The 27,131-nt window shown below is 42.9% G+C and overlaps 1 protein-coding gene across 1 annotated transcript in view; it reads right to left on the reverse strand.

The window, feature by feature from the left end:
* Positions 1-272: 272 nt before the first annotated feature.
* LOC135218786 (histone acetyltransferase Tip60-like) overlaps positions 273-27,131 on the reverse strand; it is a 179,095-nt gene continuing 152,236 nt past the window's right edge. The window contains exons 8-10 of the mRNA XM_064255236.1: positions 2,808-2,901; positions 1,708-1,870; positions 273-750 (exon numbers count right to left, since the gene is read on the reverse strand). Of these exons, the coding sequence (XP_064111306.1) occupies positions 534-750; positions 1,708-1,870; positions 2,808-2,901 (474 nt within the window). The 3' untranslated portion in view covers positions 273-533. The remainder of the gene's footprint in view (positions 751-1,707; positions 1,871-2,807; positions 2,902-27,131) is intronic.

The raw sequence follows: 27,131 nt of genomic DNA on the forward strand, positions 1-27,131 counted from the left end.
GTCTCTTCCCCAAATTTTCTTCACTTCTCACCCCATCACCCTTCATAGCCCAAAACAAAAACAAAAAAAATTCATTGCAACAGCTTTTTATCTCAACTGACTTCAACACTGACACTTCATTTCCATCGAGGATAGTGCGGAAACATCTCTCATCCCCCAAATTACTGAAGATATGTACAGTATACTTACACATATTTTCTCTTCCAAATTACTGAAGACATAAATAACGAATAAAAATTGGCCGTGTTTTCTGGGTTATAAATACACTGAACTATCTTTCTGTTTTAATAATAAATGTTACATTGTAAATGAAAATTGAGCACCTTTTCTTTCCTTAAATGAGGCGCATTTGTGAAAGCAGTAACAGATTCTCTTGTATATTAAATGTAAATGATTTATTAGTACTTACCAATTAGAATTCACGTTTTATAGAACAGTATTACTTAAGAAATTTACAACTTTACTACTTATTTATTAAGGGAAAATGAAACTTTACAGTTGCACATACAGCACTAATGAAAACCAATATACTATTACCATTTTCCTCTTTTAGCCCAGTCTTTAGGGGTCCAATGTAGATTTTTGGAATCAATTCTCACTTTTCTCCTTTCCATTGCCTTACGATGACTTTCAACTAATTCCTTATTTAGAGTAAGTATATACTGCCCTCTATAATAATTGATAAGTTCTAAGTTTGTTAAAGTTGATATTACATCTTCTTTCTTGATGCTTGTCTGTTCACAGATCTCACTGCAAAGAGAAAGAAATTTCACAATACTAATACTTAGTAACCAATTTCACTCTTATGATTATCATGAATTCATGAGTTTTCCATACATGGCATGCAAATGCTTTACATTGGGTGTACACTTCTTAAATAAGGCAACCCCCAGTCAATGGCGGGGGTTCGGTTATTGGCAGAGTGCAGGTAAGCGAAAATCAACGTTAACCAAATAAATAGCATTCACAATGCCAAAGGGCCTATGATCTGGTTAACACTCCTGTTGAGTGGTTTTATGGTGCCATTAAGCAGTTTATTGTCACCAATAAACTGCTTAATAACACCCAAAATCTGGTCAACATCATTGTTAGCCAAACACTGGAAAACCAAAACCCCATTAACCTGGGACTCCCTGTAATCAAAGGGTTATTTGAATATTTTTCCTTACAATAATAATTATGAAAATTTACATAATAAACAAAAATAATAAAACAACCTGCTACACATATTAAATAGATGATTCCTTCAAATAAAATTTTGTAAAATATAAATCTTCTACAACAACAACCAAATATAAGATTTTATTCCACATTTAGCATTGACTAATCAATTCCAGTAGACTAACCTGAATGATTTACTTAGTAAGTGTTATCTGCCATAACTGCCAAGTTCATTGATACTGGAAACCTTTTTCATATAAAAGCTTCTACAGCATTTTTTGTTGAATGACTTATTCAGACATGTATACACTAGAGCAAGAAAAAGTTCATGAGAAACTCTCAACTCACAATTTTTTTGGAAAGGTTTCCTCTGGCAAAAAGTGTAAAACAACAATACTCTTTCAACTTGTTTTATCCCAGAATCTTGGCAAGGATGTACCTGCCTTCTCAACCTCTTCATCAGGAAAGATTCCCGCTCCAGCCTTTATAGCTAAAACCCTAATGTTTTACCTACTATTCTTTTACTTAGATTTAAAATAAACTTACTTGATTGTCAACTGAGGTTTCTCTTGTCCTTCCTGAGGCTTTAGTCCTATCAGAATTTCCAATATTGTCTGCTTCCAGTAAGAGCGGTATGACAGTAAGCCTAAGTCACTGAGCGGTTTCTCCGGGGATCCTGTTTTGCCCTCAAATTTTGATAGCTCATAGCCTGAAACATAAGAATTCATAATTAATTCATTTTGGAAATTTGGTTCTAGTAATGAATAAAACAAAGCCAGTACAAAAAGTAAAGTTACTATACTTGGAATAATGCAATAAGTCAAATACTCATTATCACTAGTTTTACTCAACAGCTGAATAAATTCGTGTTAATAACTACTGACTTCAAAATTTGATATTCCAACATAAATTCACTGCATTCCTCAAAGTTGGCACATATTGCATTTTAAAAATTACACAGCATACAACACAATCTGAATTACTGACAATCTTTCTTTTTAAATAGTGCAAAAACTTTAAGAAAGATGAAGCACACGTGATGCCAAAAGGTACAGCCTGATGCCAAAAGGTACAGCCTAACCCCGTTATTCATGGGGGATGTGTACCACAATCCCTTCCCCCTCCCTAAATAGCTAAAATAGGCAAATATTTGAAACTCCTCCAAAAATGCTTATACCCGAGTATTTTAATAGTTTTGTCACAAAAGGTGCATTTACTCATGAAAAGGATATGTAAATACAGTAATTAGTGAATATTTCCCAGTGAAAAATACCACGAATAATGTGTCTAAATGTTCCACAGAGAAATCTGTGAATGGGTGAGTCCGTGAATCCGGAACTGACAATAGGGTCAACTGTAGAAAAATGTGGCACAGACAGAAGTACAACTATGGAATGACAACAGAAGGATGAAAATATGACTTTAATTGAAAAAGTTTATGAAGAAAGACAGGGAATAAAGAATTTTGGCTAAAGGCCAAGTGCTGAGACCTATGCACAATAAAATATTTAGGCAGTTATGGAATTCATGAGGGACTGAAGAATTGTTATTCAGTACCTTCCAGTGAATATGCTATCTATAATGTGAAATGGAAGGATATGACATTTTACAAGTTTAATGTGTATTAATGAGAATAATTCACTTACTAAATTCTATCAGTAATTTGCCATAACCTTTCCGCTGGTATGGTGGCAGTGTCAAGATACATGCAACATTATAATCTTCCGAGGATTCCTTTTCCTGGAAAAAAAACAAAAAGAAATCATTACACAAGGGAAATATACAGATTTGCAAGTAAGAAATTAAAAAGAAAATGTTAAGTATAAAAAGTAATCGTAAAAAAATTCCAAAATGAAGACTTCATTCAAAAGCAGATGGACAAAAAAATCAATTGTCATGGAAGTTTAAGCGTATATCTGTATCTCTCTCTAAATAAACAACCACATATATACACATAGGTTGAACCTGTTTCAGTTTTAACCTGTTATGATATTATGTGACCTGTTCTAATTATAATTTTACATAAAGATTATTAGAGAAATATTTATAAGTTGGTAAAAAATAATAGCATATTTTACAACTGTCTTGGTAAAGAGGCTCCCCACAGGGCTGGAAATATTTACTTTCAATTTTCGTGGAATTTAATTTATACTATGTGCATATCCATATCTTCTCTTTCTCCAGTGTTTTTATAAATTGGCCATCCTTAAATTTAGCCCAGTCTAGGGGTGTGATTTATGTATATTATAGGCCAGACTGTGGGGATTAAGAAACCAGCCTCCTGATTTATGAGTATCTGCTTTATTTCAACTAGTTTGTTTTTCTGTTACAAGATATGTCCTAAAGTATTAATGCCTTAAACAGCATGTAAGCATTATGCTTATGATATACAGAACTTAACTACATGCCTTACCTGTGGCAAAAGAAAGGGATTTTGTGAATTTTAAACTTACCTATGCCCTCATTCACTGGTCACTGCCATTAGACTTCCCTGCAATATTTCCTAAGATTTTTTATTTCTATTTTCATAACTGAGACTACACCAGTGAATGGCAAAGGAGTCACTATTTGTATACTCTCCTTTTGCCATTCCTTATGACAATTCAAAGGAAAAATCACTTAAAATTTGTAATGTAAGTGGGGACTTGAAATTACACTTCCTGAGGGAAATGATAAGCAGAATCCCTCAGCTTACAAAAGTCTTTTAATAATTCAAGCTGTGAAAACAAGCTAAATGGATTAGTCAGCAGACTGAATGTTGTAAAAAAGGTACAGAAGAGTAAGTATACATACAGGGATGTAGCAAAAAAATTGAGATATTTTGTTTAATCCAACTTGCCTCCTTCAATGTAGTACTTTCCTTCAATGTTCCTATACCACTATCAATGATTTTTTTCCAGCTGTGAAATATATTCTGGAACATATTTTGAAGGAAAAAAAAAACAATGTCAACAAGTCCCTTCGGGTTACAAAAATACAAATAACAGCGCCTTCACATTTGAGAATTTGTGAACACATTTTTGTGGATAGAGCAACGACAATTCAAACATCATGATTACCTTTCTGGGCTCAGCTCGTGTCGGCCTATGAAAGGATCCTTAATATCATTCTTTCTAGGTAAAATTAATCTAAATTCCACCGAGAGAAAAACAAAATTAAGAAAATGTCAGTAAAACTGACTCGCTCACTCTTTAAAAGAAGTGTCGGTATGAGAATAGGGGCGAGTGGGAACACTACCACGAGACATTCACCAATTAGACCTTCCAATCAAAATCCCCACTAGAGAGAGCTGATACCAACGGGCGATGCGGCCGCTACTACTACTACTAGGGGACGCCACGGACAGCAGCGCCCCTAGCGGTCATCCTTAATTATTAGCGCTAAGCGTCGTACGCATTTTCTTGCTTGTGTACTATTATCTGGATTTACCTCCTTCTCCATTATGGAACGTGCTGCCATCGCAACGGCTAAGTTAAGTGCCTCATAAGTAGTGTTTTACCGTATTTTAGTCTTCCAGGAACCAGTATTTTCCTTCTAATAGGTCATATACGGTTTCCCGGTCGACTCGTGGCGGCGCCATGCTGCCCCTTTAAGAATTCCCGGTCTTCCATACTGGGACTTCTTATACTTATGGGCTTACTATATCACGTTCATCGTTTTTTACATCGCCTTTTCTGGGCTCAGCTCGTGTCGCTTGCGCGAAATATCCTTTAATCTATTATTTCTAGGGTAAATGTACTAACACATACCAGAGAATAAATAAAATAAAGAAAAAGGTCAGTATGACTGACTCGCTCACCCTCTAGGAGGGTGTCGGTATGAACACTAGGCGAGTGAGACCACTACCACGAGCCAAATGCCAATAGAAATCTCCCACTACAAAACCCTCCAAGAGGGGAGCCGTCCCACAGAGGGAGCAGCTCGTACTACTACTACACCATCCCATGCTTGCGACTGCTGCGCCTCTAGTGGCCATCCTTTTAAAGTTAGCGCCAGGAGCCACACGTGCTAATTTTCTCTCTGTGTTTTTTGTGCCCTTTCGTGGATTTTTACTATAATGGAGCGTGCAGCTATCGCAGCAGCTAAGTTAAGTACTCAGTATTTACGGTTAGCGAGTTTTTTCCGTCCCCGAGACGGTATTTGCCGTTTTTAGGTATAGATACGTTCTCGGGGGCTGGTAGCATGGCAGCATGGTCCTGCCGCATGTTGGGTTCGTTCTTGGTCTCCCATACCTAGAACACCCCTTATTATTTTACGCTCTATTTTGATTATCCGCGTTATTACGTCTACTCAAGTTGTTATACATGTATGTATTTCACCTTATGTAGGCTTTTTTCTATCCAGACCCTAGTTCAGGTTCCTTGTATCGGCCCCTGACTAGCTTTGAGTGGTAGACTTGCCTTCGGGCTAGTCGCACACTCCTGGATTTTTTCTCCTGCTATTTTACCTTCTTTCTTTCATTTTTATTATATATTATATTTTTATGTTTTGTTGTTGTTAGGTTAGTTGGCGTCTGGCTTAGCCTAGGTCCTGGCTCGTAGAGCCTAGTCTACCGTTTGATCAGTTCGGTCGCTTCCTCATAGCTTCTCTCTGATCAGTTGGTTTTCGCCCTATGGGCCTATATGCTACCGCTTTTCAGTTCTGGTTGCTTCCCGATAGCTTCTCTCTGATCAGTTGGTTGGCCTAGGCTTGGTTACCGTATCTTAGTTTACCGCCTCGTGGTCACTACGTGATCACGAGTCAGCCAGGCGCCTGCCAGTCCCCTTCCCCCTCTCCCGCTCTCCCATAGAGTCGGGCGGGGGTGGGTCGGTCTGTCCTTGCTCGCCCAGCATGCCCGAGCCTGCCTCCCCCTTCCCCTCCACCGGAGGGGCCTGGGAGTCCGACAGTCCCTGACTGGTTTCCGACCTCTCCGCTTCTCGGCTCGGCCGGGGGTGGTGTACGTTGTGGGGGGCTCTGGCCTTCCCCCCCTCCGTTACTTCCTTGTCGCTCCGGGTTAGCGCAGTCTGTATGTCATCTCGCCCTTCCCTCCTTACTAGAGCTCCTCCCTATCGGAGTCCTGGTATCCAGCGGAAGGGTATAGTCCACCATAGTTGGACCGGAGCATACAATAGGTCTTTACTAACCGTACCGTATTGCTGAGTTACTACACTCCGCTTCACTGGACCTAGTCCGGTTACTTGCATGTAGGTTTAAGTTATCTTTAAGTTTATCTTAAGTTTCTTAAACCATCCCCACCCCTCCCTTAGTAGTTACCGGATCTCTCCGGGATTATAGCCTATTCAGGCCATGCAGGGAGGGGTTATGCCCAAATTTTTTCCGAGCTCCGCCACGTAACGGAGTTCTTTTGTCCTTAGTCTGTAAGTGTTACCCCTTTAAGATACTCATGTGTCTTCCCACTTACAGGCCACCAACTGTGAGCATCCGGGATGTTCCGCTACACTTCAGGACCCCTGTGGACACGAAGTTTGCCGGTCCCATGCTCCATGCGCGACTCCGCACGGGGACATCCAGGTCTGGTACCATGAGACGTGTACCATATGTTACGATCTGGTGAGCCAGCTTTTGGAAGGCGTAAGTATTCCATCTCCGCATGCCGCTCCGCCTCTTTTACTTCTTAAGTTTTCATCATTACTTTAACTTAAGGCATCTAGTTTAAGTTATATCCTAAGTTTTAGTTTTAAGTGGTTCTTAATTCTAAAATATATCCTCTCTTACAGGCTCCGGCAGTAAGAGATACGGCATTGGCTACCCTGCGGGCCTGGGTCGGAGGTTTTGGCAAGAACGCCGCCAAGGGTCAGCCCTACATTCTGGAGAAGCGTTTAGCTTTGTTAATCTTCCCCGGAGGCAAGGCGACTGGATACGTCGATCCGGTAGAGGCGGACCCCTCTATTGCCTTTATCCAACAACAGCTGGCGCCTCCTTTGACTGAACAAGACCAGGATATCTCCACGGATGTCGCAACCCTGGATATAAATGTTGAACCTATGGTAGGTATAGACGACCTGTTGGTCGAGGTAAGTAATGCAGGTACCCAAGGGTCCCCCTTGGGAGTGACTGTTTCTTCTACCCCTGCAACTTCACCATCCTTCCCAGGCTTTACCGGTGATGAGTTATATACTCCTCCAGAGGCTTCGGTTAGGCCTAAGATCAAGTCTAAACATATGACCTTGACTAAGACGTCATCGTCCTCGAAGAAGACGTCCTCGTCTTCTTCTTCGCGTAAGTCTCCGGCTCGTAATCCCGGCTCAGACAGGTCTAAAGGGTCTAGCTCCGGCTCAAAGTCATCAAAGAGTAAGCCTAAGGAGAAATCCCGTACCCCGGCAGTATCACCAGTTCCACTACCTTTGGTGCCTATTCAGAGTCTCCCCTCCACCTCCGCAGCAGCTCCGGCTCTGGACACCAATGCTGGCCTGTTCCAAACAGTGGGTACGAACTTGGTAGGCTCCCTAAGACGAGTATGGAACATATGATATCTCGCCTGTCGGATAGGATAACTTCTCAGGATACTATTATAGCCGGCCTAAGAGAAGCCCCCCTTGCCTCTCCCTCAACCTCTAACACTAGTGGATCTCAGCTTCCCCCGTATGACTCGCTGCCCGCTTTCTCCATGAACAATCCTTGGAGAGTAGCGTCATATGCTCCCTTCCAAGATGGTCTCATCTCCATACCGGAGTTTGGAACTCGAAGAATAGAGGACTTCGAGTTCTACCCGGAAGGCCTACAGCCTCCCTTCATAGGCTACGCTAGGCTCACGCCTTCGGCTATGGTTAGAGATGACAGGGTACAAAGGAGACAGTCCTCTATTCTCGGGACCAGGCCCAACGAGAATGGCTTAGATGTCTAGACGACATGGACTGTTCGAATACCAAGATCCAACCATTCAAAAGTCCCTTTACCATTTTCACGATGGATGAAGGTACCCCGCTCCCTTTCCTTACCAGATAGCGAGGTCGACCATCTCAGCAGCTCAGAAAGGGGAACCCATGCCTCAGCTGAAAGAAGCAGATCCCACTTCTCCGTTGCTCCCGTCAATTGGAGAATTATGGGAGGACTTGCCTAACACTTTCACAGCTGGCAAACTCAAACCTGACTGTGCTATGGAGCAGTTTGGTGAAAAGCTGCCCAGGCTCCCGGATAGTCTTATTCAAGCGGAGTTTGACTCGAAAACAAGACTAGCCAGGTCAATCAAACCTGATGGCTATGTCTGAGGTAGCAACCATGGCTTATGGTTCAGAACCAATTTTTAAGCTTATGACCAAAGCCCTGACTCAAACGGTGCAGTCAGACATGTTCGAGTTTGCCACTGCTAGAACAAATTGCAGGAAGCATGTATTGCTTGAGGCAACCATTCGGCATGAACCGAATAGGTTACTTTCTTCTAACATCTGGGGCGCAGATCTCTTCCCAGAGGCTATGGTAAAGGAAGTACAAGCAGAGGCTACGAGGTTGAACCAAAGCCTTAAGGACCGTTGGGGTCTTATGGCTAGGAGAAGGCAAGACTTGACACCAAAAGGTAAGGGACAAAGGAAGCCTAGACGTTTCCAACCTTACCAAAAGAAGCAGCCGCGCTTCCCTCAACAAGTTCCTACAGTGCCGTTAGTGCAGACAGCTCAGCCCTCCACGTCTAAAGGCCAATCACAGCCTATTTATGTGATATCCCCTCAGCCTCAACCCTCCACCTCATACGCCATCTCTCCAGCTTACAATCCAGCCTTCGAGAGTCAAGCTTCTCAGAAGTATGACCGCTCGAACAAGGGAGGCAGAGGTAAGCGGTCCTTTCGTGGGAGAGGATCGGGAGGTCCCTTTCCAATAGGGGAAAGCACTTCAGAGGAGGTCGAGGGGGTTACCAGAAACCAATGAGGAACTTCAGGTAGGAGGGAGGCTGTTTCACTTTCGCCACCGGTGGAACTTCAGCCAGTGGGCTCAGAGCATAGTGTCAAAAGGGCTGGGTTGGAGCTGGTTGACGAACCCACCTCCAGCCAGACCTTTCCGTCAACTTCCTTCCAAGGAATTGACAGAGTACGCAGAGGACCTCCTTCAGAAAGGAGCTATAGTCAAAGTCAAGAGATTAAAATTTCAAGGTCGCTTGTTCAGCGTCCCAAAGAAAGGCTCAAACAAAAGAAGGGTAATCTTAGACTTGTCCCGCTTAAACTTAGCCATCCGCTGCGACAAGTTCAAGATGCTCACGATCTCACAGGTGCGGACCTTACTTCCCCGTGGGGCCGTCACCACCTCTATCGATCTTACAGACGCCTACTATCATATCCCTATTGCAAGACACTTCCGTCCGTATCTGGGATTCAAGATAGGAGACCAGACGTTCTCCTTCAAAGGTAGTCCCGTTCGGGCTCAACGTGGCACCCAGGGTGTTCACGAAGCTAGCGGAAGTAGTAGTGCAACAGCTCAGAGCTCAAGGGATTATGGTAGTAGCGTATCTCGACGATTGGTTGATCTGGGCCCCATCAGTCGAAGAATGCAACAAGGCCACACTGAAAGTGATCCAATTCCTAGAATATCTAGGATTCAAGATAAACAGATCCAAGTCCAGACTCACCCCAGAGTCAAACTTTCAGTGGCTAGGCATTCAATGGAATCTATCCTCACACACTCTGTCGATTCCATCCACCAAAAGGAAAGAAATAGCGAAGTCAGTCAAGCAATTTCTAAGTCACAAAACTAGCATCGAGGAGAGCTCAGGAAAGAATCCTCGGCTCTCTCCAGTTTGCTTCAGTAACGAACATCTTAATGAAAGCCAAACTGAAAGATCTAACCAGGATCTGGCGCTCTCGAGCAAATGTCAGGTCCAGGACAAGCTATCCTCAGTACCTCTGATTCTAAAAAAGAAAACCGGCTTCGGCCGTGGGCAAAAAGTCAAGAATCTGTCAGTGTCAGTCCCTCTTCAGTTCCCTCCACCAGGGATTACCATCCACACAGACGCGTCCTTAAGCGGCTGGGGAGGGTACTCCCAGGTCAAAAAGGTGCAAGGAATTTGGTCACCCCAGTTCCGTCAGTTCCATATAAACGTACTGGAGGCAATGGCAGTCTTCTGACTCTGAAAAAGATTACGCCCACCAAGGTACTCCCACATAAAGCTAGTCTTGGACAGCGCAGTGGTAGTACATTGCATAAACAGAGGAGGCTCCAAGTCACGTCATCTAAATCACGTCATGATAGCCATCTTCTCCATGGCAGACAAATTCAGTTGGCATCTTTCCTCCACCCACATAGCTGGAGTAAGAAACGTCATAGCAGACGCCCTATCCCGATCAGTACCCCTAGAGTCGGAATGGTCTCTAGACGAGAGTTCGTTCCAATGGATCCTTCAAAGAGTCCCAGGGCTACAGGTGGATCTCTTCGCATCACAAGCGAACCACAAACTACCGTGTTATGTAGCCCCCAACCTGGACCCTCTGGCTTACGCCACGGACGCCCTGGCTCTGGACTGGAACAACTGGGAGAAGATTTACGTCTTCCCTCCAGTGAATCTCCTTATGAAGGTCTTAGACAAACTCAGGACATTCAGGGGTCAAGTGGCTCTAGTAGCCCCAGACTGGCCGAAGAGCAATTGGTACCCCCTGATCCTGGAACTGGGTCTTCGTTCCCCTTCGGATCCCCAGTCCCAAGCTCTCCCAGTCAGTACAAACGAAGACTGTGTTCGCTTCCTCAGGGATTCTCAAAACCCTAACTTTATGGATTTCATGAAGTTTGCGGCAAAAATAGAGATGCGAATATTGACCCTCAGAATATTCTTTTCCTGGAATCCGATAAAAGGGATTCAACTTTGAGGCAGTATGATGCTGCCGTCAAAAAGTTAGCAATCTTCCTGAGAGAGTCAGATATCAGAATCATGACAGTTAATTCTGCTATATCCTTTTTTCAGATCTTTATTTGAAAAGGGTTTAGCAGCTAGCACGATTACGACAAACAAGTCAGCATTGAAAAAGATATTTCAATTTGGATTTAACATAGACTTGACAGATACCTATTTCTCGTCTATTCCTAAAGCATGTGCTAGACTTAGGCCCTCTGTCAGGCCTACGTCAGTTTCATGGTTCTTAAACGATGTCTAAAACTGGCTTCCGAAACCGATAATGACACATGCTCGTTTATGATGCTCCTAAGAAAAACTCTGTTTTTATTAAGCCTAGCTTCAGGAGCAAGAATTTTCAGAACTGTCGGCTTTATCCAGAGATCCGGATCATATTCAATTCCTTCCCACAGGGGAAGTGCTACTTTCTCCGGAACGTAGCTTTTTAGCAAAGAACGAAGATCCTTTGATGAGGTGGGAACCTTGGAAGGTACTACCCCTTCCACAAGATGTTTCCCTTTGTCCGGTTTCAACCTTACGAGCCTTTCTATCCAGGACCTCCTCTTCCTCATCGGGGCCCCTCTTTAGGAGGGAAAAAGGTGGTACTTTATCCACTAAAGGCATCAGGCAACAAATCCTGTACTTTATCAAACAAGCCAATCCTGACTCCTTTCCAAAAGCACATGATGTCAGGGCAGTAGCCACCTCAATTAATTACTTCCAACATATGAATTTTGCTGATTTAAAGAAGTATACCGGATGGAAATCGCCGACAGTGTTCAAACGTCACTACCTTAAGTCCTTGGAAGCTCTGAAATTTCCAGCAGTAGCAGCGGGTAACATAGTTTCCCCAACCTGACTCTAGCTAGATTATAGTAGAAGATTCAGTCCTCCTTTCTACCTGCCTCACCCAACAGTTCGTCTATTCCTGCCTTGTTCATTAACATTTACCTTGTGTCTTAGCGCTCTATGATTGTATAGTGCCCCTTTTGTCTGGTTAGGGACACTAACATCTGATTACCATACTGATCTCATAGATGTTATCCCCTTATTTTTATGCTAGGGGATACATCATAACGCAATGGTTACGGGTTTTGTATATTAAGTCATATACATTCCTAAGATATTTTATTTTATCATTGATCAAATATTTATGTAAATTTATACTAATTGCTATTTCTATTTTTGATACATGTTGTTACACAGATTTATTGTGATAGGTAATCATTGTACCTATTTGTATTTATGTAAATTACCTTATATTATTAACATAATTAGATCTAAGGGTAATTTAAGCATATTCTGATTTTGTTTTACTGTGTACTTGTATCTTGTTAGCAATTATATCCATTCTTTTATTTTGTATCTTTTATTTGAGACCTATTTTGTTTTATTATATCTTATTTACTTTGTTTACAATCTTGTGCTGTTTCTCTGGTACGATTTCGCGCAAGCGACACGAGCTGAGCCCAGAAAAAAGGATTTTGACGTAAGGAAAAATCTATTTCTGGGCGATTGGCTCGTGTCGCCAGCGAAATACCCCCCCTACCCATCCCTTCGCTCAAGATTGTCTGCTAACTTCAGGATGGCCACTAGAGGCGCAGCAGTCGCAAGCATGGGATGGTGTAGTAGTAGTACGAGCTGCTCCCTCTGTGGGACGGCTCCCCTCTTGGAGGGTTTTGTAGTGGGAGATTTCTATTGGCATTTGGCTCGTGGTAGTGGTCTCACTCGCCTAGTGTTCATACCGACACCCTCCTAGAGGGTGAGCGAGTCAGTCATACTGACCTTTTTCTTTATTTTATTTATTCTCTGGTATGTGTTAGTACATTTACCCTAGAAATAATAGATTAAAGGATATTTCGCTGGCGACACGAGCCAATCGCCCAGAAATAGATTTTTCCTTACGTCAAAATCCTTTTTTAGCTAGGTTAGCCCATTTACCAATTCTCTTAGTTTGGTATTTAGGGCTATTCTGTGTTTCTGGCCCAGCATCCCGGCTCTTGCTCTTCATCGGCTATCGCTAGCTCCGAGTAGGCTTCTGTTCCTCGGAACAGTTTGCCTCCTCCTGGGCTTCTTTTTCTTCTACTAAAAGTGTCTTTTCCATCTTTACGATGTAATTTTAGTTCTATTTAGGGTGTTAGGCTAGCCTAGGTGCATGTCCCATGTATTGGTACAGCCTGGTTCACGTGGCCCTTCCACGGTTGTGTTGCTATCGCGGCTTAGGCCACTTGCGGTCACGTGTTCCATCGCACCTTACCCTTCCCCTTCCCTCCCTACCAGGTATAGGGAGGGGTCTGGGGGACCCCTTGGTTGCCATGACAACCTCAGTTGCCTTCCTCCCTCCTTCTCTGAGGAGGCCAGGGGTTCTTCCCAGCTGGGGTATAGGGCGACCACTTGTTTCGGGTACCGGGTCACCGAGCGGGTAGTTGTTGGGACGGGGAGGAGTAGGCCACCCCCCCCCTCTCTCTCTCCCGCCGTGTTACGCCGAGAACCCTCCCCCCCCCAGTTGCTCAGCCACCTTTCCCCCACTATAACGAACGGAGCCTTTGGTTATAGCTTGCTGGCTCCGCCAGCGGGCAGGGTGGTCACTACTAGTGGTCTATTGCTTGCCTACTATATCCTTCCCTTTTTTCCCCGCTACCGGAAGGGAGCTTGCTTCTTACCCGGGCACTCTTCTAGTAGACGGGGGGGAAAGGTTTGATATTTATTTTGTTATTTTTAAGGATATACCCTAATTTTATGATGAATTCCTAGATTTATAATTGTATGTATACCATCTCCGCCGTTTTCCGTCGTGGTTTCAATTTTCACCACCACACCTGGTTGGATTCTATCGCTTGTCTCCGGCGTAGCCTTGGACAAACTCCAACCATCTTCCTACCACACGTATTATGGCGGGGCTCTGGTTTAATCTAACTTTCTCGCTCCGGCATCAGCGGAGCAATTGTTAGGCTGTAAGTGTTCTCCTGATACTTATGTATCTTTCCACTTACAGGCTACCAACTGTCAGGTCCTTGGGTGCAATGCGACTTTATATGACCCCTGCGCCCACGATGAGTGCAGGTCTCATGCCCCGTGTGCCACGCCTTACAACGACATGATCGTCTGGCACCCGGAAGCCTGCGCCATCTGTTACGACCTGGTCAGTCAGCTGGTGGAAGGGGTAAGTCGATTATAGACTTTTTTATCGTATTACTAACAACACTTAGTCATAAGCTTGTTAACCCCGCCCCGCCATTAGAAGCTTCATTTCGCCTTCTCTTTCAGGCTGCCAGTGTGAGGGAAGTCGCCCTAGCAACCCTGAAAGCTTGGGTGGGCGGCTTCGGGAAGAACGCCGCCAAGGGCCAGCCTTACATCTTGGACAAGAAGCTGGCCGTTCAGATCTTCCCCGGTGGCAAGTCAACAGGGTATGTTGACCCCATATCTGCAGCCCCTCTCATAGCCTCCATCCAGCAAGAGATGCAGCAGTCTTTCGGGGCCGTGGCCACGCAGGAGACGGTCCCGGACGTCGCAACCTTGGACCTTAATATTGAGCCTATGCGGTAGGTGCTGAGGATTTGTTGGTTGAGGTAGGTGTGTCGGGTGCCCAAGGTCTTTCCCTTGGGCGCTCCTGGATCTTCTCCTGTCCCTTCTTCTACTGCTTCTTTCCAAGGCTTTTTGGGATCTGAGATCCCTACCCGCTCTCCCGCTCTCTCTGTACCCCCAAAGGTGAAGGGACAGAGAGAACCGAAGACCCTTGTTAAGACGACTTCTAAAAAGTCGTCGTCGTCTTCTTCAGCTAAGAAGTCTTCGACTTCCTATGCTGACGTGGTGAAGGCTAAGCCGAGCTCTTCCTATTCAAAGAGCTCTAGAAGCAAGGCTTCTAAGGAGAAGGCTCGCGCTCCCGCTGAGCCAATGCCTTCTCCGGCCTCCACCGCATCCACTCCGGCAACGCCGGTTGGAGTAGCGGGACCTAGCACCTTTGATCCCACTGCTTTCTCAGCAGTGGTGATGCAACAGGTAGGAGAGATGGTTGGCTCACAGGTCTCCGCCCTCGGAACCAAGTTCGAACAGATGTTCGCACAACTGTCGAGCACTTTGACTCAGTCGGGCCAGTCCATCCAAGATCTCTCTAACAGAGTTAGAGAGAACGAGGACCGAGTAGCTGGGCTTGCTCAGGCTCCTCATCCAGTCTCCCCAGTAGCAAGTGCTGGTATTCTCCAGCTACCACCTTATGAGTCGCTACCAGCCTTTCTCCATGGAGAACCCATGGAGAGTGGCCGCTTACGCTCCATTCAAGGACGGTATGATCTCTGTCCCGGAGTGTGGAACTCGAAGGATTGAGGACTTCGAGTTTTATCCTCCGGGATTGACGCAGCCTTTCATTGGATATGCTAGGCTGACCGTAGCGGCACTCACTAGGGAGGACAAGATCTCCAGGGAGAACGTTCTCTATAGTAGAGATCACGCTCAACGCGAATGGGTTCACTGCCTTGAGGACTGGGAGTGTACCAAAACTAAGCTCCAGGCTTTCAAGAGTCCTTTTACTATTTTTGCGACGGAGGAGGAGGCTTCTCTTCCGTTCGCTACAAAAATAGTGGAAGCGACTCTTCAGGCAGTCCTCAAGGATGAGCCCATGCCACAGCTGAGGGAAGCAGAGTCTACTTCTCCGCTCTTCCCAGCTTTCGGAGAATTGTGGGAGAACTTGCCTGCACTTTCACGCCTTGGTAAGCTCAACACAGGACTGTGCTATGGACCAGTTTGGCGAAAAGCTCCCAAGGCTGCCCTGATTCCTTGATTCAGGCAGAGTTCGACGCTCGAACTAGGTTAGCAGGTCCCTCAATTCTCTGATTATCACAGAGATGGCTGCTCTTTCGTATGGCACAGAACCTTTATTTAAGATTCTGGCCAAGTCCCAGCTTCAAACGGTTCAGACGGATGCTTTCGACTTCTTCCAAGCTAGGAGGAATTGCCGAAAGCACGTTCTGCAGGAATGCACTATTAGGCACGAACCTAATAGACTCCTGGCTTCCAGCATGTGGGGAGCGGACCTCTTCCCAGAGTCCGCTATAAATGAGGTACACCACGAGGCTGCTAGGGTCAACCAGAAGCCCTTAGAGCCTAGATGGGGTATCTCCTCTAAGAGGAAACAAGAATCCGCCCCCGCTGCTGGTAAGAAACTAAAGAAGTCTGGTAAAAGGTTCCAGCCTTACCAAAAACACCAGCAACAGCAGCAATTCGTTCAGGCCGTCCCGGTTACCCAACAGGGACAACCTTCAACCTCGAAGCAGACCCAGCCCATCCTCCTGCTGTCTCCTCAGTCACAACCCTCGACCTCCTATGCACTCTCGCCGGCCTTCAACCCTATGTATGAAGGTCAGGCTTACCCTCCCTTTAATAGGCAATCGAGAGGTAACAGAGCGAGAGGCCACTTTTGCCAGCGTGGCACAGGAAGGGCGGCAAGGAGTAGGCAGTTCAGAGGAGGGCGTGGAGGTCAACCCGCCCATCAACAATGAGGCTCCCCAGGTAGGAGGGAGGCTGTTCCTCTTCCGTCACAGGTGGGGGTTCAGCAATTGGGCACAGAGCATAGTGTCCAAGGGATTGGGTTGGAGTTGGATCAAAGATCCCCCTCCAATCAAATCATTCCATCAAGTACCATCAAAGGAATTGACAGATTATGCGGAGGAACTCCTTCAGAAAGGAGCTATTGCGAGAGTCAAGCATCTAAAATTTCAAGGTCGCTTATTCAGCGTGCCAAAGAAAGGTTTAACAAAAAGAAGGGTAATCTTAGACTTGTCAAGGCTAAACTCTTTCATTCGTTGCGACAAGTTCAAAATGCTTACCCTCTCGCAGGTAAGGACCTTACTTCTCGTGGAGCCGTCACATGCTCCATCGATCTTACAGACGCATACTATCATATCCCTATAGCCAGACACTTCCGCCCATTCCTAGGATTCAGGCTAGGAAATCAGACATTCTCATTCAAAGTGATGCCCTTCAGTTCTGAATGTAGCCCCCAGGGTATTCACGAAATAGCAGAAGTAGTGGTGCAACAATTGAGAATTCAGGGAATAATGATAGCAGCATACCTCGACGATTGGTTGATCTGGGCACCAACAGTCGAGGAATGTCTCAAAGCCACGAAAAAGGTAGTTCAATTTCTGGAACATCTGGGGTTCCAGATAAACAAAACGAAATCCAGACTTACTCCGGAGTCTCGTTTTCAGTGGCTAGGAATCCAATGGGATTTGTCTTCCCACAATCTGTCAATTCCAGTGGCCAAAGGGAAAGAGATAGCCAAGTCTGTCAGGACAATTTCTCAAATGCAAGCAAACATCAAGGAGAAGCCAGGAAAGAATCCTAGGTTCCCTTCAGTTTGCTTCAGTGACAGATATCCTCCTGAAAGCAAGGCTGAAAGATATAAATCGAGTTTGGCGATCGAGAGCAAACGCCAAATCTCGAGACAAGTTGTCAGTAATTCCACAGATCCTTCGCAATCAACTCCGTCCATGGACAAAGTAAAGAACCTGGCAAGCGGGTACCCCTTCAATATCCCCTCCCAGTGTTAACCATTCACACGGATGCCTCCCTGTCCGGTGGGGGGGATATTCTCAATTCAAAACAAGTTCAGGGGACTTGGTCAGTTCAATTCCGCCAGCTCCACATAAACGTTCTGGAAGCAATGGCAGTATTTTCTTACCCTGAAGAGACTTCTTCCCCCGGAAAAGTTCTCATCTAAGGACTAGTTTTGGACAGTGCAGTGGTAGTTCATTGCATCAACAGAGGAGGGTTCCAAATCCAAACATGTGAACCATTTCATGATAGCCATCTTTGCACTAGCAAACAAACACAAATGGCATCTGTCCGCCACTCACCTGGCGGGGGTAAGAAATGTGATAGCAGACGCCTTGTCCCGGTCGGTCCCTCTGGAATCAGAATGGTCCCTAGACGACGGGTCATTCCAGTGGATATGCCGGAGAGTCCCAGGTCTCCAAGTAGATCTCTTCGCCTCACAAGCGAACCACAAGCTCCCTTGCTATGTGGCTCCCAACCTGGACCCTCTGGCTTATGCCACGGACGCCCTGTCGTTAGATTGGAATCAGTGGAGAAAAATTTATGTTTTTCCTCCAGTGAATCTTCTCTTGAAAGTCTTGAGCAAGCTGAGGACTTTCAAGGACTAGTAGCCCTGATTGCTCCAGACTGGCCCAAGAGCAACTGGTATCCTCTGCTTCTGGAATTGGGGTCTCCGACCTCAACGGATTCCCAATCCAAGCTGTCACAATCAGTACAAATGAGGACTGTGTTCGCTTCCTCAGGAATTCTTCAGACCCTAACTTTATGGACTTCATGAAGTTTGCGGCTAATAAAGATGCTAACATTGATCCACAAAACATCCTCTTCCTAGAATCAGATAAGAGAGAGTCAACTATTAGACAATATGACTCAGCTGTTTAAAAAATTAGCATCCTTCCTGAAAGAATCAAACACTACAACCATGACAGTTAATTTAGCTATATCCTTTTTCAGATCCTTGTTTGAAAAAGGTTTAGCAGCTAGCACTATTACTACTCATAAATCGGCTTTGAAGAAGATCTTTTCAGTTAGGTTTCCAGATAGATCTCTGACTGAATCTTATTTTACGTCTATCCCTAAAGCCTGTGCTAGACTTAGACCTTCTCAAAGGTCTACTACAGTCTCATGGTTCTTAAATGATGTCCTCAAACTAGCATCAGATACTGACAACTCGTCTTGTACATTCATAATGCTTCTTAGAAAGACATTATTCTTATTAAGCCTAGCTTCAGGAGCTAGAATTTCAGAACTGTCGGCTCTATCCAGAGATGCGGGTCATGTGGAATTCCTCCCCTCAGGAGAAGTTCTGCTTGCTCCGGATCGTAGTTTTTTGGCTAAAAATGAGGATCCTCTTGCAAGGTGGGCTCCTTGGAAAGTCATCCCACTTCCGCAAGACCCTTCTCTCTGAACCCAGTATCAACTTTAAGAGCCTTTCTATCTCGTACATCCTCAAGATCCTCAGGTTCTCTCTTCATGAGAGAAAAAGGTGGTACTTTATCAGTAAAAGGTATTAGACAACAAATCCTTTACTTCATTAAACAAGCCAATCCTGATTCATTTCCAAAAGCACATGACATCAGGGGAGTAGCCACCTCAATTAATTACTTTCAACATATGAACTTTGAGGATCTTAAAAAGTATACTGGATGGAAATCTCCGACAGTCTTTAAACGTCACTATCTAAAGTCCTTGGAATCTTTAAAATTTTCTGCAGTAGCAGCGGGCAAACATTGTTTCCCCCTGATACTGTATAGTAGTCGTAGTATAGATCCAGGTCTCCTCTCTACCTACCTCGTCCAACATGCCTCACCCTATCGCCATGCTACTCGGATATTCTAGCCTTAGCCGCTGAGATCATATTAGTGGATTGTCCCTTATTTTTTTGCTAGGGACATCCACACTATGTACTGATAATGTACTTCAGTGTACCTACCCTTATTTTTATGCTAGGGTAGGACACAATGTGTTTGTATATTTTGTAAATACGTTATCTAAGTGAATCTATTTTGTTAAATTACACTGCATTATTGTATTTTATTATGTTTACTATAATTTTAAGTACTTTACATTACTAACTTTCTTTTATGTCATTGTTTAAAATAAGTTAGCCTTAAGTACTTAGTTTATATGCTGTAATAACTGATTTACTTATATTATATCCCTCCTTTTTACAACTGATTTTCATTTGTCCTTTTTTTCCCATCTTGTCTGTTTCTCTGGTACTCTTTCATAGGCCGACACGAGCTGAGCCCGGATTAAAGGGATTTTGGACGTAGGAAAAATCTATTTCTGGGTGATTGGCTCGTGTCGCCCTATGAAACCCACCCTGTATTGATTGCCCCCCCCTGCAGGACAAGATGTTCTTAGATTAAGGATGACCGCTAGGGGCGCTGCTGTCCGTGGCGTCCCCTAGTAGTAGTAGTAGCGGCCGCATCGCCCGTTGGTATCAGCTCTCTCTAGTGGGGATTTTGATTGGAAGGTCTAATTGGTGAATGTCTCGTGGTAGTGTTCCCACTCGCCCCTATTCTCATACCGACACTTCTTTTAAAGAGTGAGCGAGTCAGTTTTACTGACATTTTCTTAATTTTGTTTTTCTCTGGTAATTTTAGATTAATTTTACCTAGAAAGAATGATATTAAGGATCCTTTCATAGGGCGACACGAGCCAATCACCCAGAAATAGATTTTTCCTACGTCAAAATCCCTTTTCTGTTCTGACCGTTGCAAACTTTTTTTTAATAGATAACCTTGAAAGGTTATCTATTGAAATAATACAAAAGACAAAAGCAAATTCAATACTAAACATGTGCACCATTCCTTCAAGGTATTCCATAAAACAAAAGAATGTTTGTAACAGAACCAATATCAAATATACAATACTCAAGAGGCAGGGATTTTGGATGATTGAATGTCTACCAAAATTGGGTGCCAAATACTCTGAACTATAAGCAAGTTGTTTCATACTTTTAGAAGTAAATTCTAAATTCAAAAGAACAAAACTTGAACATTCAAAGTAGGGGAATCTGCATACATCAATGTCAAACCAACCTTAACCGAGTAAGAAAAATAACATTTCATGTCATTTTGTACAGACAGTCCTCACTACCTGTGGATTCTTTGTTCAAGAATGTGCTGAATTTGAAAATGAAAAAACCAAAATATTAATCCAGAAAATTCTTCAACTGCATTCATGAAGTCACAACTTTTAGTAAGAGTAACAGAGGTTCATTTCATAAAATGAAAATATGAAATGGAATATGATGTACTTTAATGACAACAACAAACATTAGTCTTCTTATGTAAACCATAAAAGTAAGGGTGGGAAGTAGCATTACTAGTATTAATACATATTTCTTTTACTGTTTATTTTAATTCCATAAATTGTTTACAGCATATTTACTGACAATAAACAATTAACAGCATCACAAAAATCACAAATTCTTGGTAATTTGTATTTTTCCTGAGGGGCAACCTCCAGGGACCCTACACCATTAGGGCCTGGAGATAAGAGAACCACTCTCTGTCCGGCCACATGGGGGCCACCAAGATCATCTAAGCACCTCTTGACCTTCTCAGCCCGTCCCACGGGTGCTGGAATGCATCCTTCAAGGCCGCTTGTGGGTTGGGCACCAGGGAGTCAAACGAGGCTAAATGCAAATTATTATTATTAATAGGTGTTAGTTTTTCCAGAGGTCTGGAAAAACTAACACCTATTAATAATAATAATTTGCATTTAGCCTCGTCATAAACAGGTCTATGGAGAGGGGAGCCCCACATCCCAATTAGCTCCACCGCTACTTCGGGGGGTAAGGATCATTCTGACCCTATCACCTGTCCCTGCCTGATTAGCCCGTCTGCGATCACATTCCTCTTTCCTGGAATGAACCTTGCTGTCAGGGTCGCGCTTATGCCTTTGCTGTCAGGGTCATGCCTATGCCTGTGCTTGCAGCCCACTCCAGGATTGACTCAGTGAGATCTCACAAGAAAGAGGACTTCAGACCACCCTGCTTCCTTGATGTAGGCCACCACCGTGGTTCCCGATTCTGTGCTCGAACCCCTGCAGGGCCCTCTGGAGCGCAAGCCTCTCTAGACAGTTGATGTGGAGCTGTCTCTCCTGCTCCGTCAAGACCCTACCCTCGTTTTAGGCAGTAGGTGGGGGCCCAATCCCTCCATCTCTGGAGGGAGGTCCGAGAGGGGAACCCCCCGGAGGGTGTTTGACCGGTCCGACCACAACCAGAGGGCGTCCCTGGTGTCCTGCGAGGGGAGGATGAGCCTCCGAAGAGGATCTTTCCTTCGGGGACCAGCTTCTCCGGGGAGACTATACGACCCAGGAGTCTCTGCCACCACCTCGCTGGGGGGGGAGTGTCCTGCAAGAAGGACGAGCTATCCTCAGCAGGTTGGCCAGTCTGTCCTCCAAGGGGAAGGCCCTGGCCCCTCTCGAGTCCAGATCCATCCCCAAGTACACCATCCTGGTGACTGGGACCAGATGGGATTTCTCCCGATTCAGGATTATGCCTAGCCTCGAGCAGAAAGCCAGAAGCTCATCCCTCTGCTTCTCTAAGGCCTCCCTTGAAGAGAAAAGAAACAACCAATCATCCAGGTACTGCAGGAGATAGATCCCCCTGCTGTGAACCCAGGAGGACACAAGGGAGAACACTCTGGTGAACACCTGCGGCGCCGTGGACAGACCGAAGCAGAGGGTCCTGAACTGGTAGGACTTGCCATCCCATCTGATGCGTAAGTACCTCCTGCTGGATGGGTGCACCAGGATTTGAAAGTACGCATCCTTTAGGTCCAGGGACAACATGAATGTGTTCAGGATCGACAGGTCTATGACCGGCCTCCACCCCCCAATTACTTCTCCACCAGGAAGAGGCAACTGAAGAATCCATGGGATGCGTCCTCCACCTACTGGAGGGCTCCCTTCTCCAGCAAAGACCGGACTTGCGACCGGAAAGCTTCCCCTTGACTGGGGGGTTCCAGGGCTGAAAGGACCGTGTTCCTGGTACCTCTGTGTTACGGACTGAGATCTGCTCAGGTTCTTTAATATACACCAACAGTTGAAACTCGGGATACAAATATGGAAAGAAACTCAAACAGAATAGAAGTTTATCTACAAGCTTATTAACAAAGATAAATGCAGAATAGTTTCTCCTATTTACATAAAGTTAAATCTGACAATATGTAAAATGGGAAACAGTGCAGTAATGAAATACTTGCTGGCCAGTTTTGCAGCTGTCGAAAATCAGTGCTCGAAGTGGGGGCTTCTCAAAAGTGGACAGCAGAAACTTCAGACGACTTCTTGACTTCGTACTGCAGGAAGAATGCCTTAGTCTTGAAACTCGAAGGGCGAGATACTCCTCAAAACCACTTGTAGGATGGTTCTTCTCTGAAAGGGGTTGCTCAATGTCAAAATATCTCTCTCTCTTTCTCTGAATGCGGACTTATCCTTCGTCTCTTCCTTATTCTCTTATCTCTAACGATCTCTCTGATGACCTGATTCTGATTTCTTCTACTTCCTCAGGGCATATACATATATATATGCAGCGATCTGGGGGGGTAGCTGAAAAGGGCGGAGCATACCAGCGAAGGTCACCGTCCCTCTAGAAAGCTCTCAACGAAATGTTGCATTATAATAAGCGGTGTTTCTAACGACATGACGGCGCATGCCAAGTTCCATACCACACCTGAGTATTCTCGAACAATCATGAGAACAGACGCCTACCACAGTGTGGGAATTCCTCCTTGCTGCAGACCTACTCAAAGAAAATACATTTTCCTTTCTTTTAACCCTTAAACACCTATTGGACATATTAAACGTCGACAAAAATTTTCTGTTGGGTGCCGAATTGACTCATGAAACGTCGAACGCAAAAAAATTTTTTTTTAATTCGCGGAAAAATAGTTATAAGCCTACTTGGCAAAATCTTTTGAATCACGCACCTTGAGGGATGCTGGGAGTTCACGGATCAAGCTGTTGTTTTGTTTACAATCGTTACCCAGGCGCGCAAGCGCGAATTTCTTTCTTCTTGCACTAAAAAGCATCAGCGACACATCTCGGATATTATTTAGTCACTTTGAGATAACTTTTGCACCATTTCATATTAGCCATTACATAGAGTTTTATATATGAAAATGTGCGTGATTTCATGTAGAATACAACAAAAAATAACCCATAATTGTAGCTTTTATCAGTTTTGAAATATTTTCATATAAATAATGATGTGCCAAATTTTCAACCTTCGGTCAACTTTGACTCTACCGAAATGGTCGAAAAATGCATTGTAAGCTAAAACTCTTATATTCTAGTAATATACAATCATTTACCTTCATTTTGCAATAAATTGGAAGTCTCTAGCACAATATTTCGATTTATGGTGAATTTATGAAAAAAAACATTTTCCTTACGTCCATGCTTCTTCCAAAAAAATTAGAAATTTTTTTGTCCAATTGTCGTAATGTTTGCACCGTTTTATATTAGCCGTTACATAAAGTTTTATATATGGAAATGTGTGCAATTTCATGTAGAATACAACAATAAACAACCCATGGTTGTAGCTTTTATCAGTCTTGAAACATTTTCATATAAATAATGATGTGCCACAATTTCAACCTTCGGTCAACTTTGACTCAACTGAAATGGTCGAAAACCACAATTGTAAGCTAAAACTCTTATATTCTAGTAATACTCAATCATTTACCTTTATTTTACAACAAATTGGAAGTCTCTAGCACAATATTTCGATTTATGGTGAATTTTTGAAAAAAACTTTTTCCTTACATCCGCGCGGTAACTCTTCCGAAAAATATCAGAAATTTTTTCATCCGATTGTTATAATGTTTGCACCGTTTTACATTAGCCGTTACATAAAGTTTTATATATGATAATGTGTGCAATTTCATGTTGAATACAACAATAAATAACCCATGGTTGTAGCTTTTATCAGTTTTGAAATATTTTTATATAAATCACAATAAGTACGAAAATTTCAACCTTTGGTAAACTTTGACTCGACCGAAATGGTCGAAAACCGCAATTGTGAGCTAAAACTCTTACATTCTAGTAATATTCAATCATTTACCTTCATTTTGCAATAAATTGGAAGTCTCTAGCACAATATTTCGATTTATGGTGAATTTTTGAAAAAAAAAAAACAAAAAAAAAAAAAAAAAACTTTTTCCTTACGTCTGCGCAGTAACTCTTCCAAAAAAATCTGAAATTTTTTTGTCCGATTGTCGTAATGTTTAAACCGTTATATTAGCCATTACATAAAGTTTTATATATGAAAATATGCGCAATTACACATAGAATACAACAATAAACAACCGATGGTTGTAGCCCTGATCAGTTTTGAAATATTTTCACATAAATAATGATGTGCCAAAATTTCAACCTTCGGACAATTTGACTAGACCGAAATGGTCGAAAAATGCAATTGTAAGCTACAACTCTTACATTCTAGTAAAATTTACTCATTTACCTTCATTTTGCAATAAACTGGAAGTCTCTAGCACAATATTTTGATTTATGGTAAATTTAAAAAAAAAACTTTTTCCTTATGTCCGCGCGGTAACTTACGAAAAAAACAGAAATTTTTTCGTCCGATTGTCATAATGTTTGCACTTTTTTATATTAGAGATAAAATAAAGTTTTATATATGAAAATGTGTGTAATTTCATGTAGAATACAACAAAAAACAACCCATGGTTGTAGCTTTTATCAGTTTTGAAATATTTTCATATAAATAACAATGTGCCAAAATTTCAACCTTCGGTCAACTTTTACTTGACCGAAATGGTAAAAAACCCAATTGTAAGCTAAAACTATTACATTCTAGTATTATTCAATCATTTATCTTTATTTTGCAGCAAATTGGAAGTCTCTAGCACAATATTTCGATTTATGGTGAATTTTTGAAAAAAACTTTTTCCTTACGTCTGCACGGTAACTCTTCTGAAAAAATCAGAATTTTTTCCGTCCAATTGTCGTAATGTTTGCACCGTTTTATGTTAGCCGTTACATAAAGTTTTATATATGAAAATGTGCGCAATTTCATGTAGAATACAACAAGAAATAACTCATGGTTGTAGCTTTTATCAGTTTTGAAATATTTTCATATAAATAACGATAAATAGAAAAAATTTGACCTTCGTTCAATCTTAACTCGACCGAAATAGTAAAAAACTGCAATTGTAAGCTAAAACACTTACAGTCTAGTAATATTCAATCAATTACCTTCATTTTGCAAAAAACAGGAAGTCTCTAGCACAATATTTCGATTTATGGTGAATTTTTTAATAAAACCTTTTTTACGTACTCGTGTTACAAATTCATGCATCATATTGTGATTATATTTTCTCTGTGTTGCTTTGATCGTTTTACAATTTGTTATATACCAAAATCATCGCAATTTAGTGTACAATACAACGAAAAAATAATTAACTCTTTAGCTTTATCCGTTTTGCTCACAGCGCGATTTGTATACAATTCTATATGAAATTTTTTTCACACTGTCATATATTCTAATATTTATATATGATAATGATATTATTTTTCATTTCTGATGGTTGCATACTAAACTTCAGGCAATGACAAAATAAGGAGGCAAAAATTAACTCTTAATCATAAAAATTAAGCGTGCTGTGATTTTTTGAAAAAACCTTTTTTCCGCTTCCGTGCTCACTCACGAATGCCACCAGCATACAGGAGACACTTTCGGAAATACCGGCTTGGCGTTTAAGGGTTAATATATGTTTCTTCGCTATAGAGCTATTACCATGACATGTTCCCCCTCCCCCCCCCAAAAATGAAATCAACTGATTTTATTTTTTTCTAAAGAGAAACAAGAAACAAACAACAGGGGAACAATTCTGCATAAAGCTTTAACTCCGTTAAACAGGCACACTTCTCCATTCATTCACCCACTTGTGCAAAAATAGAAAATGGTGAACAGCTACTCATTCCGAAAAACCCCTAGAGAGGCTATCAGCTAAAACATTATCCTTTCCCATTAACCTTTCCTTTTCTAACCTCGGATTAAACTTTAAAATTCTTGAGCCCCTCAGAGTGCTTCCCCAAACTAATTTCTTTCTGTGACACCGTTACTATGGGCACAGGCGGTGGCCACGGCACAGGGCGTTCGTTATAATTCTTGAGCAAGTTTACATGCATTCACTTTGCTCTATGCTTACCCATATCGATTAAATAATTTAGATTTCCCCTTCTCTAAAACAGAAAAAGGACCTTTGAACTTATGAGATAAAGAGGGACCTTCTTTCTGGACTAATACTAAAACTTTATCTCCCACACAGAAACTTCTCACTTTTGCTCCAAGATAATGTTTCCTTTTAGTTTCCCCTTGACTTCCACTCTCATTCACCTTCGCTAGTTGCCAAGCATCTCTCAAATTGTTTTTATAAAACTCTAGAATAGTTATGTAGTCTTCTCTACCTTCTTTAAGCATTAAATTACATTTCAACATCTCCAAAGGACCTACAGCGGTGTGACCAAAAACCATATCGAAAGGACTAAATCCTGTAGTGTCATTCGGTGCCAACCGTAAAGCTAACAAAACAAAAGGTAACTTTTCTTCCCAGTCATGTTCAAAGTT

The sequence above is a fragment of the Macrobrachium nipponense genome, chromosome 1 (assembly GCF_015104395.2).
Source record: "Macrobrachium nipponense isolate FS-2020 chromosome 1, ASM1510439v2, whole genome shotgun sequence".
NCBI classification, from domain to species: Eukaryota; Metazoa; Arthropoda; class Malacostraca; order Decapoda; family Palaemonidae; genus Macrobrachium; species Macrobrachium nipponense.